General features: G+C 44.7%; 1 protein-coding gene across 9 annotated transcripts in view; it reads right to left on the reverse strand.

Moving 5' to 3' along the window:
• Positions 1-7516: 7516 nt before the first annotated feature.
• The window catches only part of EHF (ETS homologous factor), a 42836-nt gene continuing 37107 nt past the window's right edge, over positions 7517-13245 (reverse strand). For all 9 annotated transcript variants that reach the window (XM_089309776.1, XM_017345915.4, XM_008269643.5 and 6 more), the window contains 2 exons: positions 12000-12195; positions 7517-11884 (listed from right to left, as the gene is read on the reverse strand). In XM_089309776.1, coding sequence (XP_089165902.1) covers positions 11785-11884; positions 12000-12195 — 296 coding nt within the window. In that variant the 3' untranslated portion in view covers positions 7517-11784. The remainder of the gene's footprint in view (positions 11885-11999; positions 12196-13245) is intronic.

A 13245-nucleotide genomic window follows, 5' to 3' on the forward strand; every position in this document is an offset into this window, starting at 1 on the left:
GTGGTACCACCCCCACGTCCTGGGTAAGAGGAAGTTGCTAGGGAGAGGTTCCCTGATTGATAGGTAGGTGGACATGGCAACACAGAGTGAAGGAGGTGCAGCCTCCCGCTCACAAGTGTAAAATTATCTATCTAAGCCGTCTCACAACAGTGAGGCCACACCTGGAGCCCTGGGAGGGGAGAGGGGTCTCCCAGCAGCTCCCTGTTACAGATCACATTGCCATGTGATGTCCTGGCCACTTGGCTCTCTCCTCCTGTAAAGTCCATGCTTCAGCTTAGAACTCACCACTTCTGCATGAGGAAGCTGAGGTTTCCAGAGGTTAAGTCAGTTGCCCAACGTCACCCAGCTTAGAAGGGAAGGTAGGGGAATTGCAGCTGGGATTGTTCCAGCTTAAACGCCCCTGTATTTTACTCTGTCAGCCTGTTTTCCACTTCCAGGGTTTGGAGAGAGCTCTTCCACCATTAATAGAGGCAGAATAGTGGGGCAGGCCCGGAAGTCAGGTGGGGTTTCCCACCCAGCTGCTGTGTGAGCCTGGATCGGTCCCTGGGCTCTGTCTTTAGTTTGTCTGCACTGTAGCAGTGCCCAGTGCATTGCCTGTCACCCTGCTTGTCTTCAACACGCCGCTGAAAGCTGTTGACAGTGAAGTACTTTTTTCCTTGTACCTGGGGCCATGTCTATTTCTTCTTGCTTTCTCTCTTGGTGGGGAACCCAAGGGGGACTCAAAATCTTGGGAGTCCCCACTCAGGTGAGGAGTGTCCTCAGGTCAAATGTAAGAGATGGCCTCTGTTTTCACAGCTTGGGCAGGGATCATCGACTCTACCTCGTGTGAATACACTGTTTGTTTTCCTTCTTCTCTTTCTGTTTGCCCTTGGAAAAGTCCATTGGTGTTGAATGACATGACTAAACAGTGAAAGAGAGAACAATTGATGTGTTAATAACTCTTAGGTAAACACCATTTGTTATTGTCACCACTGAGCTTTCAGAGAAAGGGCACCACTCCTGCTCCTGGGCTATCCTCCCATTGGCTCTGTCTTGCACCCACTCGGAAAGACAGGTTTGGAAAGGAAACAAGTCTACAAGGGATTGGTGAGCAAGAGGAAGGAAGGATATGGGAGAGAAACAGGGATTCCTAAAGAAACACAGAGAGCAGGAGTGGGAAGGGCAGGTGTATGCACTCATGCACACACACACACACACACAACAGAGGAGAGACAACAAAGAGCCCATCTTTGACCAGACGCCACGTTCTCTCATGCACCTTGCTGAGAAGAGCTGGGACCTCTGCATTCATCATTTCTTTTGCTGATTCACTCCCAAATTGGCACAACAGCCACGCTGGGCCAAGCTGAAGCCAGGAGCCAGGAGCTTCTTCCAGGTCTCCCACGCGGGTGCAGAGGCCCAAGGACTAGGGCCATCTTCCACTGCTTTCCCAGGTACATTAACAAGGAGTGAACCTGCCAGGACTCAAACTGCTGCCCACATGGGATGCTGGCATTGCAGGTGACAGATTTACCTGCTACACCACAATGCGGGCCCCTTCATTCATCCTTCCTTAGCAGCTCTGACTTGGTCACTCTGGTTCCACATTTGCTCTTCCATCAACCTCTAGGAAGTGTGACTCTTCCTCCTTGACTTGCTGTGATGCAGAAAGGAGATGATGCTGCCTGCACTAGAAGAATCAGCCTAAGAAGGTTGCACAGCATCTCCACGGAGGCCAGGAGGAGTGAGGGCTTTCCCTGAGACTGTATCCGAGCTGGGTTTGGAAGATCTCTGAAATGATGGGGATTTGAGGTCAAGAAAGCTCCAGTTGGCTGGAAGGATTAGGAATAGGAAAGTGGGAAAACTGACTTCCTCTCCTAGCTAAGAACCCCAGGGGCCTCAGGTCTGTACATTAAACTCGCCAATCTCTCATGATAAATCTTGTACCAAATAACCATCTGGCTGTAAGCAACTCTGGGACTATGGTTTTTAGATGAATCAGATACCAGGGCCAGCACTGTGTGGTGCAATGGTTTAAGCTGCCATTTGCACTGCCAGCATCCCAAATGGGCATCGATTTGAGTCCCAGCTGCTCCACTTCAACCTAGCTCCTTGCCAATGTGCCTGGGAAAGCAGAGGAAGATGGCCCAGTTCCTTGGGCCCCTGCACCCACGTGGGAGACCTGGAAGAAGCCCCTGGCTCCTGGTTTCTGAACAGCTCAGCTCTAGCCATTGCAGCCATTTGGGGAGTGAACCAGAGGATGGAAGATCTCTCTCTCTCTCTCTCTCTCTCTCTGTCTGTCTGTCTCCCTTATCTCTCTGTAACACTGACTTTCAAATTAATTAAATGAATCTTTTTTAAAAAAAGATGAAACAGATACCAATTCTTCATCACTAACTAGTAATAGTCAGCTGTGACAGGGTGAAATAATATGCTAGGTATCAATACATTCTGGGCTATGGGGCCGGCACTGTGGAGTAGCAGGTAAAGCTGCCGCCTCCAGTACTGGCATCCCATATAGGCACCGGTTCAAGTCCCAGCTGCTCCACTTCCAATCCAGCTCTCTGCTGTAACCTGGGAAAGCAGCAGAAAAGGGCCCAAGTGGTACAGCAGGTTAACACCCTGGCCTAAAGCACCGGCATCCCCTATGGGCGCCGGTTCAAGAATGGCTGCTCCACTTCCAATCTAGCTCTTTGCTATAGCCTGGGATGGCAGTGGAGGATGGCCCAAGTCCTTGGGCCCCTGCACCCACGTGGGAGACCTGGAGGAGGAGTCTCCTGGCTTCAGATCGGTGCAACTCTGGCCGTTGTGGTCAATTGGGGAGTGAACAATCAGATGGAAGACCTCTCTTTCTCTCTCCCTCTCTCTCTCTCTCTCTCTCTCTCTCTCTCTGCCTCTCCTCCCTCTGTGTAACTCTTTCAAATAAATAAATAAATCTTTAAATAAAACAAAGAAAATGGCCCAAGTCCTTGGGCCCCTGCACCCATATGGGAGACCTGGAAGAAGCTCCTGGCTTCAGATTGGCACAGCTCTGGCCATGGTAGCCAGTTGGGGAGTGAACCAGCAGATGGAAGACTCTCCCTGCCTCTCCTTCTCTCTCTGTATAACTTTGACTTTCAAGTAAATAAATAAATATTTTTATAAAGATTTTTATTTATTTATTGGAGAGGTAGAGTTACAGACAGTGAGAGGGAGAAACAGAAAGAAATGTCTTCCATCTGTTGCTTCACTCCCCAATGGACACAAGGGTCAGAGCTGTGCTGACCCGAAACCAGGAGCCAGGTGCTTCTTCCCGATCTCCCATGTGGGTGCAGGGGCCCAAGGGCTTGGGCCATCTTCTACTGCTTTCCCAGGCCACAGCAGAGAGCTGGATTGGAAAAGGAGCAGCCAGGACTAGAACCGGCACCCATATGGGATGCTGGCACTATAGGCCAGGGCTTTAACCCACTGCATCACAGTGCTGACCCCTTCATAATAATACTTTCAAAGAGAGACAATAGAGCATCATAATTAAGATCTCACAAAGGCAGAGGTTCAGACCACAGCTCTGCCACATATCAGCAGGGTGAACTCTGGCAAGATCTTTACCTCTCTGGCCCTCAATTTTCTCTTCTGTAAAATGGAAACAACAGCCAAACCTATCTCATGAAGTTGGAGTGAGGATTAAAGGAAAAAATAAAAACCCAATATTTAGCACAGTACTAGGGGTGTATAAACCCTCCATAAATTATCAAATAATCAGATGTTAGAGACCATTCATTTGAGTTCCACAGCACCACCAGGAAGTAGGTTTGTGTTTCCAATTAATGGAAGAGGAACTGGGACCGGCACTGTGGCATAGTGGGTAAAGCCACTGTCTGCAGTGCTGGCATCCCATATGGGCACCGGTTCGAGACCCAGCTGTTCCACTTCTGATCCAGCTCTCTGCTGTGGCCCGAGAATGCAATAGAAGATGGCCTAAGTGCTTGGGTCTCTGCATCAGCATGGGAAACCAGGGAGAAGCAGCTGCTGGCTCCTGGCTCCGGATCAACCCAGCTCTGACCGTTTCGGCCACTTAGGAAGTGAACCAGTAGATGGAAGATCTCTCTCTCTCTCTCTCTCTCTCTCCCTGCCTCTTTATAACTCTGATTTTCAAATAAATAAAATCTTTAAAGAAAAATGGAAGAGGAACTAAAGAGTAGAAAATGAAACATCATGTCCATAGTCCCCAGCCAGCTAGAGTTGGAGAAAACAGCCTCTCTCTTCCTTGTATCATTGTGATCGCTCAGAGGCTGAGTTTCCAAGAGGCAAACATTTGAGGGGGTTGGGGGAGGAAGAGGGCCGGGGTATCCCATCTTGGGGAACACATACAGTGAGAGAGACGGGCACAATAAGAACTGCAGAGGAGCAAGAACTTCTCTGCTGCCAAAAACAAGGGAGTGGATCTTCCCCAGAAGTAGGGAGAGGAAGGCCACTGGGGGCAAGAGTCACAAAGTCAAGAGAAAACAAGAGGGGCCTTCGTTTGTTTAACAAATAATGCGAGGGTCTGGTGCATGTGTTAAGCACACCCTAAATCTAAGAACAGGCAAGGCCAGGTCCCTGCCCTCCCAGAGTTTATGCCCCAGCAGAGAAAAAAGATACTGTACAATTAGACTAATAAATTAAAAGTATAATTTCAGACAACTTAAGCTCTGAGAAGATAGTGTGGATAACATAAGCAGCAGCTAATGTAAGGAAGCCAGTGTAATTAGGCAAGGTGAGTTTTTGAACCGAGGTTTGCTTGACTAGAAGGGGCCACAGACATGAAGCTCAAAAGCAAGTGCATTGTAGGTAGAGACAACAGCTGAAGCAAAGTCCTTGAGGCAGCATGAGTTTGACTATGACCCTCAGTGGGGCCTTGCCAGTGATTTGAGGTGAACAGAGGCTGGATCTTGATAGTTAACAGGGGAAAATTGTCTTAGGAGGAAACAGAGAGCCTAAGGCTCCATCACTTATGCAAAAAAGTTGTACCCAACAAGAAGAAAGAAAATGGCATTAGAATCATTGATAGTAGTCGAAGTATTTATTTCTCCCTAAATAGAAATGACAGTATTTTTCACTTTATGTTTCTGTGTGGGAGCAAACTGTTGAAATCCTTACTTAATGTATACTAAGCTGATCTTCTGTATATTAAGATAATCAAAAATGAATCTTGATGTGAATGGAAGGGGAGAGGGAGTGGGAAAGGGGAGGGTTGTGGGTGGGAGGGACGTTATGGGGGGGAAGCCATTGTAATCCATAAGTCGTACTTTGGAAATTTATATTCATTAAATAAAAGTTAAAAAAAAAAAAAGAAATGACAGTGGCAGACGTTCCTATTTGAGGAACTTTCATTTCCCTTTCCGTTTCCGTGATCCCCCCTCAATGGCAATATTCTCGACCAGAAAAATGGCATCCTTGAGACATGCTTAGTGCTGCCTGTAGGGTATCTGTGGGGTTTGAAGATAAGGCTAATCAATTCCTCCGGACAGCATCGAATGTGTTTGTACTCACAGATACCATCATCATTCCCGCAAACACAGAGCTACTTCCTCTGAATCTTTCCTTTGTGTTATCGTTGTTCTCTACAATTGGGGGCTGCCTTTGATTTCTAAGGCTCCTTGGATCCTGTTGCACAGTAGCTTAGTTTTTCTCTCCATTCTGTTTGGCCTCCCCCCCCCCACCATGTCAGATCCTAGAGCCTCATTGTTCAGTGGAATTTTCTCGGGGGGTGGGAATGTTGGATCCTTGCACTGTCTGACTGAGTAACCCCTGCCGCATGGAGCTATTCAGCACTTGAAATGTGGGCAGTGTGAGTAAAGAACTAAAATTTTAATGTATATTATTTTACCTAATTTAAACCTAAACAGTCACATCTGGCTTTTGCCTATAGTTTAAAATAGATAGTTCTAGAAAGACAAAATATAGAAGGGTTCTCAATTCCTGAAGAGTTGCTTTGCAAGCTCTTGGTGATTACTGAGAAGTGCACCAATGCAAATAAATACACCCAGGTCAGTCAGTGAGGATATTTCTTCTCAAGGAGAAAAAAAAAAAAGTGGAATATACTCATAGTTTCTGAAGTTTGATATGCAGGAATATTATCATCATAATTATTTGTCCCAGATATAAAGATACCACTTCTTGTACATGTGAAAAATAATCTGCAGGGGCCAGTGCTGTGGCGCAGCAGGTTAAAGCCCTGGCCTGAAGCACCAGCATCCCATATGGGCACCGGTTCTAGTCCCAGCTGCTCCACTAATGACCCAGCTCTCTGCTATGGCCTGGGAAAGCAGTAGAAGATGGTCCAAGTCCTTGGGCCCCTCCACTTGTGTGGGAGACCCGGAGGAAGCTCCTGGCTCCTGGCTTCAGATTGGCACAGCTCTGGCCATTGCAGCCATCCAGGGAGTGAGCCAGCAGATGGAAGACCTCTCTCTCTGTCTCTACCTCTCTGAAACTCTTTCAAATAAATAAAATAAAACTTTAAAAAAAAAAGAAAAATAATCTGCAAAGATCATTATTTCTCTAAGTGTATTCTCAGGAATGCTGGTTTCAAGAGGTCTTCTTTGCTGAACAGGACCTGTTGTCACATAGGCTTGGGAAACTGGGCACACTTGCTCCTTCCCTTGAATTAGAGGACTTCAATAAGGTCATGGGAAATAAAAGATAAGCTTATCTTGGAGCCCCAAATTTTGAAATCCACACATACAAGGTATCTTCCAAAGGCCATGAAAAAAAATGCTTATGTTTTAAAGGTTTATTTATTTATTTGAAAGGCAGAGTGATAAAGAGGAAGAAGAGAGAGAGCGAGATCTTCAATTTCCTGGTTTACTGCCCAAATGGCCACAATGGTCTGGGCGGGTCCAGGCTGAAGCCATCAGTTTCCCACATGGGTGACAGGGGCCCAAATATTTGAGCCGTTTTCTGCTGCTTTCCCAGGTGCATTAGCAGGGAGCTGGATTGGAAGTGGAGCAGCTGGGATGCAGCATTGCATGCGGTGGCTTAACCCACTGCACCATAATGCTGCAACCCCCTCCCCACCCAAAATGCATATTATGAAGAAACTATGCTTGGATTTCAAATATTTTGTCACCAAAATAAATTTTTTGTTTAATCCCATTTTCCGTGAACTTTCTGAAGCACCCTCAGACTGACAATGGCCACTGTGATGAAGACTCTAAGGAATCAGTCAGTAAACACCTCTGGAAATAATTGCTCAGCTTAGTGTGTCTTTAACCACAGAAACGTGTGTGCTCTAGCACTTTCTGGCTCTCTTCCTTGCCCTCCGTTTCTTTACTACAACCTGATATGCTGCATTTTATTTATCTGCTGGTTAGCGGTTTTTTCTTGTTTGTTTCCATCCCAAATACGGACTTCATGACAGTAGATGATTTTTGTCTCTGTCGTTCTCTGCCATATCTCAGTGCCTAAGAGACAGTCTGCCACGTGGTAGATAATAAGCGCTTGTTGAGGAAACAAATGCAAAAGCTATGTATGTTCCACTGCTTACTTTTGGATGGTCTGTTAAAGAATGAAGCATACATTTATAGGCTGGTCTCTGGTTTTATTAGTGTTTTCAGGGACTCATCAAAAAAAAAAACCCACATTTTGAAAAATATAATTCTTTCATAAAACAGAAATGCTCAGTTTGAATTTAACACAGTTTCAAGGGAAAGATTTGTGATTTTTTTTAAAAATGCAATAGCCCAAGGGTTATTTCCCACAAATTGTCAACCCAGAAGCCAGATGGGAAGAAAAGCAAGAATTACGCAGATAGCTACAGAAAGATTAATCCCAATTTAGCTAAACCTGTGAAGGCCTGTACATTGCAGAGGGTCCTAAGGCATAGTCTCAACAAGTTGTTGTTTTTTGTTTTGTTTGTTTTCAGCTGCTCTATTTCCTATTCCAGAAGCTGAATCCTGGGAACTAACACTGAGGAAAATTCAGCTCTGATATTGTGATTCTACAACACTCTTTCATTTACACTGCAAATATCCATCCAGCAGGTACATGACAAGTGTCTATGGCACACTATGGAATTAGACAACTTCCTCATATATACAGTTCCATGCTATGCACATAGTAGGCACTCAGCAAATGCTTTTTTTGACCATAAAAGAAAAATACAATTGCCTTTTCCTCTATTTTACCTTTTTCTATATTTATACATCTGAAAAATAACACACTTGTAAAACTAAAATCTCATATACATTATCAACCTTATCAAAAGATCCCTAAGTACGTTTCAAAAAGAAAAAATAAAAACCAACCCAAAAACACTAAAACTTAGGACTAATTTCCATTTAAATAGCAATTTACATCATAAAAACACATTCATAATCTTCATTTGTTAAAACACGTCAAAGGTTCATCACCACTGGCGCCATGTACCAGGGAAGTCTCACAGTTCCAAATAAGGCAACAGAAATCTCATCTAACATACATTGACTTGTGGAACCAAACAGCCTGTTTTGGTTTCATTTGAGCACGGTAGTAAGGCAAGTAAGGAATCTCACAGTAGAATATCCATAAAAGATCCTATGTCCTTGGAGGCTTGGCGTTGTGTTCTTTTTCCAGTGAAGAAATGATCTATACCCCAATAATAGGCATGTCCTCCAAATCACAGCTGTCTTCTAGAACTCATTCATTCATTTAGTCAACAAAGAGTTAGTGTGCACCGTCTTGTGCTAGGCACCAAGAAAGCAATAATGATAAGATACAGTCCCTGCTGTTAAAGAGATGACAGTCCGGCAAGACCAGAACTTTGAGGAAGGACCAGTATCATCTCAACATCTGGGTCTGTGCTGCTCCAGGGCACCTTCAAGAAGCTGAAGGCACGTAGGTCAAATGTCTAGGATCCTCAGATAATTCAAGTCTGGTAAAGTCTTAGCAGTACAGTTCCTGCCTCAAGTTCCCATGAAAAGCTATGGAAGCCCTTAGCTTAAGGAAGGTCCAAGAAGGTTGTACTTGGTAACCATGTGGACATCTAGCACAAACAAGCTACTCCAGGGAGAAGCCGTATCTCCCCAAAAGAAAGGGGGACTTTTCTGCAGGACTGTGTTCTCCCTTTCAACACTGTGGTAAGAAGTACGCTGTTTACACCTTAAGTTGGCATGGTTCAATTACCTTGCGTTCTCCAAGTCACGAACAGCACATAGAAAATGCAGCAATATCAAGCCAAGACAATAGAGAGATCTGCTGAGAACTTAATTCTCCAGCCTATTTAAACAGACACTGTGTGCCAAGAAGCCATCACTTTCAACAAATAACACAATCTGCTAATTATCTGCAGAACTCTTCTGGCTGGGACTGCCCAGATTCGCTTACTCCCTAGCAAGGACTGCTCTTCAATCAAAAGGCTGTAGAAAGAGCCAAAATCCATTTGAAGAAACATGAGAAACTTGCAGGTTTGAGGATGGGTGAACTCAGAGAAGGAGCTAGCCGCCTCATGTAATGAACAGGCCCAGCCAGGGAAAGAAAATGTCCCTAATAACTTCACAAGCACACGGACACCCAAATACCCATGTATTCACAGCACTTCAGTTATCTGGATTTTTCATTTATACTGTGAAGTACAGCCAAATGCTGGGAAGGCCTCAAAGTTCCTTAGCACTGCTTGGAGAGCAAGATGTGTCTTTTGTGCATGAATGTCCTGGCTGATCTTTGGAACTTTCCTTACTTTGTCCATCACTGCTACTTGACCACACCAAGCAGAGCCTCTGTAGAGGTGACCAGGCTAGGCAGAAATAAAAACGGACGTGGCTGTACCTTCAGAAGGTCTTTTGCAGATGCTCCAAGGTTACCACCCATAGTGATTCTTAATGTAATTAGGGAAAATTATTAATTCTTCTTACACCCAGCCTTCTGAACATGAGCGCATTATAAACACCTAGCAGTCTTTGAATGTGAATCATTCTACCTCAGCCAGAGAAGACCCTGTAGAAGGTCCTCTATGAGCTGGTGAAAAGTACTCCCTCCTACCAAATGAATGTTTTTGTTCCCATATTATTGCTCAAGATAGAGAGCCAGGAGAGAGGAGAAAGACAAAAACAAAACAAAAAACAAGAAGAGCCAAAAAAGAAAAGTTGTAAAAGGGAACTTGATGTGCAAAGTCATTTTCAAAGTGTCTACAGACTCATGTTCCTCCCAGATGAATCTCCGGGTGTCCCAGAATAATCCTATCATTGCAGAAGCTTCCAACTCCATGGTGACAATAGTTTCTGAGCTGAATTTTCTATTTATTTTTTCTATTCTTCCTTTCTTTTAAAAAAAAAGTTATAACATAAAATATTGGGTACAAATCTAGGCAACAAATCATTCACCTTGGAATGAGTTCGGATGAGACAGGAAAGAGAAGAATCAACAATGGAAGGATTGTAAGAATTAACACCTGCAAAGATTTTCTCTCTCTCTCTCCCTCCCTTTCTCCCTCCCTCTCTCTCTCTCTCTCTCACACACACACACACACACACACACATTTTTCTCAACTTTTCCTTCTGGAATGTAATCTTCACTTCACTTTGTGATTCTTGTGAAAAAGTCTTTTACTGGAGTTTTTGCTTTGTTGCTATCTTTAATCTGTCTGACATGAGTTCTTATCTGGGGTTCTGAAAAGAGGTCATGATAGATATTTTAACCCCTGTCTTTAACATTTTGAAAAATAAATCTATGAAATCCTGCTTTGCTTTGCTTCCGAGACTGAAAGGTCTTTCATATCTTTTTCGTTCCAAGAATAAATCACCATCATCATCTTGACTGGCTAAATCAGGGATTCTCAGTCAAGGGCAATTTTGTCCCCAGTAGACCATTTTCTGATATATGGGGACATTTTTGGCTCCAAGTGTTGCTGGGATCTAGTGAGCAGAGGCCATGGATATGGCTAAACAGCTGACAAGGCACTCAGCAGCCCCTCCCACCAAGAACCACCCAGCCAAAAATGTCAGCTGTGCCGCTTGAGAAACCCTGGGCTCTGAGGACTCAAGAGAAAACTCATCTGTCATTTCCATTTCACCATCTCCTTCTCCCCACTTCCTTGTGAACAGCTGGAATAAAAATAGCCAAGGCTGGACCCTCTCTTAAATAGCTGGAAGTGAGAAGTCCTGGCCATGGATGGTTTTTCACCAACCATCCAAGGGGAAGATGGGAGGAGAGCCCTAGCATCTGGTAAATCATCCCAGGATGAGTACAAAGCACCCTACCATTATTCCTCTCACTAAGTTAAACACTCCAAGTCAAGCGATTATGCAGTGATTAGAGTCCACCCTGGATTTTGGAAGTCCCCGTTCTCCATTCATTGGCTCCTAAAGGTCAAGTCAAACCTCCTAGCATCCTTGCAGTGTATCCCACCCAGAAGTTCAACCCAGCAACCATGTGGATGCTCCTGTGCAGAGAATACATCACCTCTGTCTAAATTATTTTGCATACAAAAACATTTAATGCCCTCTGGGTTTTTTCTTTTCATTTTTTTCCCCTTTCTCTTAGCAAGAAGCACAAGGCTACAAACTGTGTGATTCTTGCAGTGGAAAAGGACTTCACAATAGAGGCAAAACCAAACCACAACCACGTACAGCATCATATTTCACAGAAAACTGTGTACATTTGTTCCCCATATAGGACATACTTCAAAGTAACAAAATAATTTTCTTTATCAACTGTAGTGTTCCTTCTTCCCATTAGAAGTAGATTTTGTTTTCCCCTTATGGTACATAAATATCAGAGAAAAAGCCGTCTTTGAAATAGTCACGTCCAGGAGTTCGCCATTTGTAAGTATTCTGTGTGTGTGCTGGTTTGTGCTCAAAAGGGTTGGCAGCTTCAATTTTCATTTTCTCTCCAGCCACGAGCATTCTTCCCAAATTTATATACCAGTCTGCGTCCGTCCACACGTTCCAGAATTTCTCTTTTGTAGTAATATCTGTATGCAACAAAGCAGAACGCAGAAAGTGGTCAGGCAGAGGGATCGGACAGAGCACCTGGGCGAATGGCGGGTCTTGCGGCCTCAGCATTTTCAGAGATGTGAGACCCCTCACCTCATGGCCCTGCTGAGCTTCTCGTAGGTCATGCTGCTGTTGTTTTTCTTTTTGCCCCACAGCTGAGCCACAGCCTCTGATTTCAAGAACCTGAAGATGCCCTCGGACCGGTCTTCCCATTTGATTAGCCCCGGGTTCTTGTCTGGGTTCAGGAGGATGTCGCGGATGAATTCCCACAGGTGAGTCCCTCTTGGATCTGACGCAAAGCACAAAAAGAGGTTATTACTGTCCTGACTCCCAGCAAAGCAGGGGCGGAGGGAGCGCTGAGTTACAGAGCCTCCCACCGAGCAGGAGACACGCCATTCTCCCCTACGCACCAAGGAAGCCAGATCAGAGTCACCAAATACTGGATATTTTTTTAAAAAAAAAAGTTATTTGAGGGAGTCAGTGTTTGGCACAGTTGTTAAGTTGCCACCTGGGACACCAGCATCCCATATCAAAGTGCCTGGTTCAAGTCCCAGCCATCCCACTTCTGATCCAGCTTCCTGCTAATGTACACGCTGGGAGGCAGTAGATGATGACTCAAGTATTTGGATTCTTACTATGCATGTGGAAGACCCAGACTGCGTTCTAAGCTCCTGGCTTTGCCCTGGCCCAGCCCTGACTGCTTCAGGCATTTAAGGAATCAACCAGCAGATGGAAAATCAACCTCTCTCTCTCTCTCTCTCTCTCTCTCTCTTTTGCTCTGTCTCTCTCTTGATAATGAATACATAAATAGATTTTTAAAAACCTGAGGATGAGCTAGCACAATCAGGAAACTGAGGGTACAGAGAATGAAGTGAGTTTACCAAGGTTACACAGCCAACTAGCGGCAAAGCCAAGACTAAGGAATCGACTTTAGGTCTCCTAAGCCAAAGAATATTCCTTCTAATTATTATTCATAAATTACCTACAACTCACTTCCACTTGTTGCTTCTTTGGGAGAGCAACATTCAAGCAGTTTTATCCAGTGCCTCAACCAACTAGACCAGTCTGACCCACTAATTGTTTTGACCCAGCCAAATACTATAAGTAAGCCTCGAGAATTTTAGAGGGATCAGAGTGTCACCCAGGTTGAGGGTTGAGGGGCTCAATTAGAAAATGAAACAGCTACCATTACAGGTCTAGCAACACACTCAGTGCCACTCCTGTTGGGTTTCTGATGCCTCCTCGCTCCATCTGAGTTCTATGGAAACTGAGTTCTTTGGAATGACTTAGAGCAGTGGATAATAAAGACATTCCAAGTCCCTCTAATTTCTAGATTATA

The sequence above is a fragment of the Oryctolagus cuniculus genome, chromosome 1, assembly GCF_051225735.1.
Source record: "Oryctolagus cuniculus isolate XC-2025 breed Fujian yellow rabbit chromosome 1, ASM5122573v1, whole genome shotgun sequence".
NCBI lineage: Eukaryota > Metazoa > Chordata > Mammalia > Lagomorpha > Leporidae > Oryctolagus > Oryctolagus cuniculus.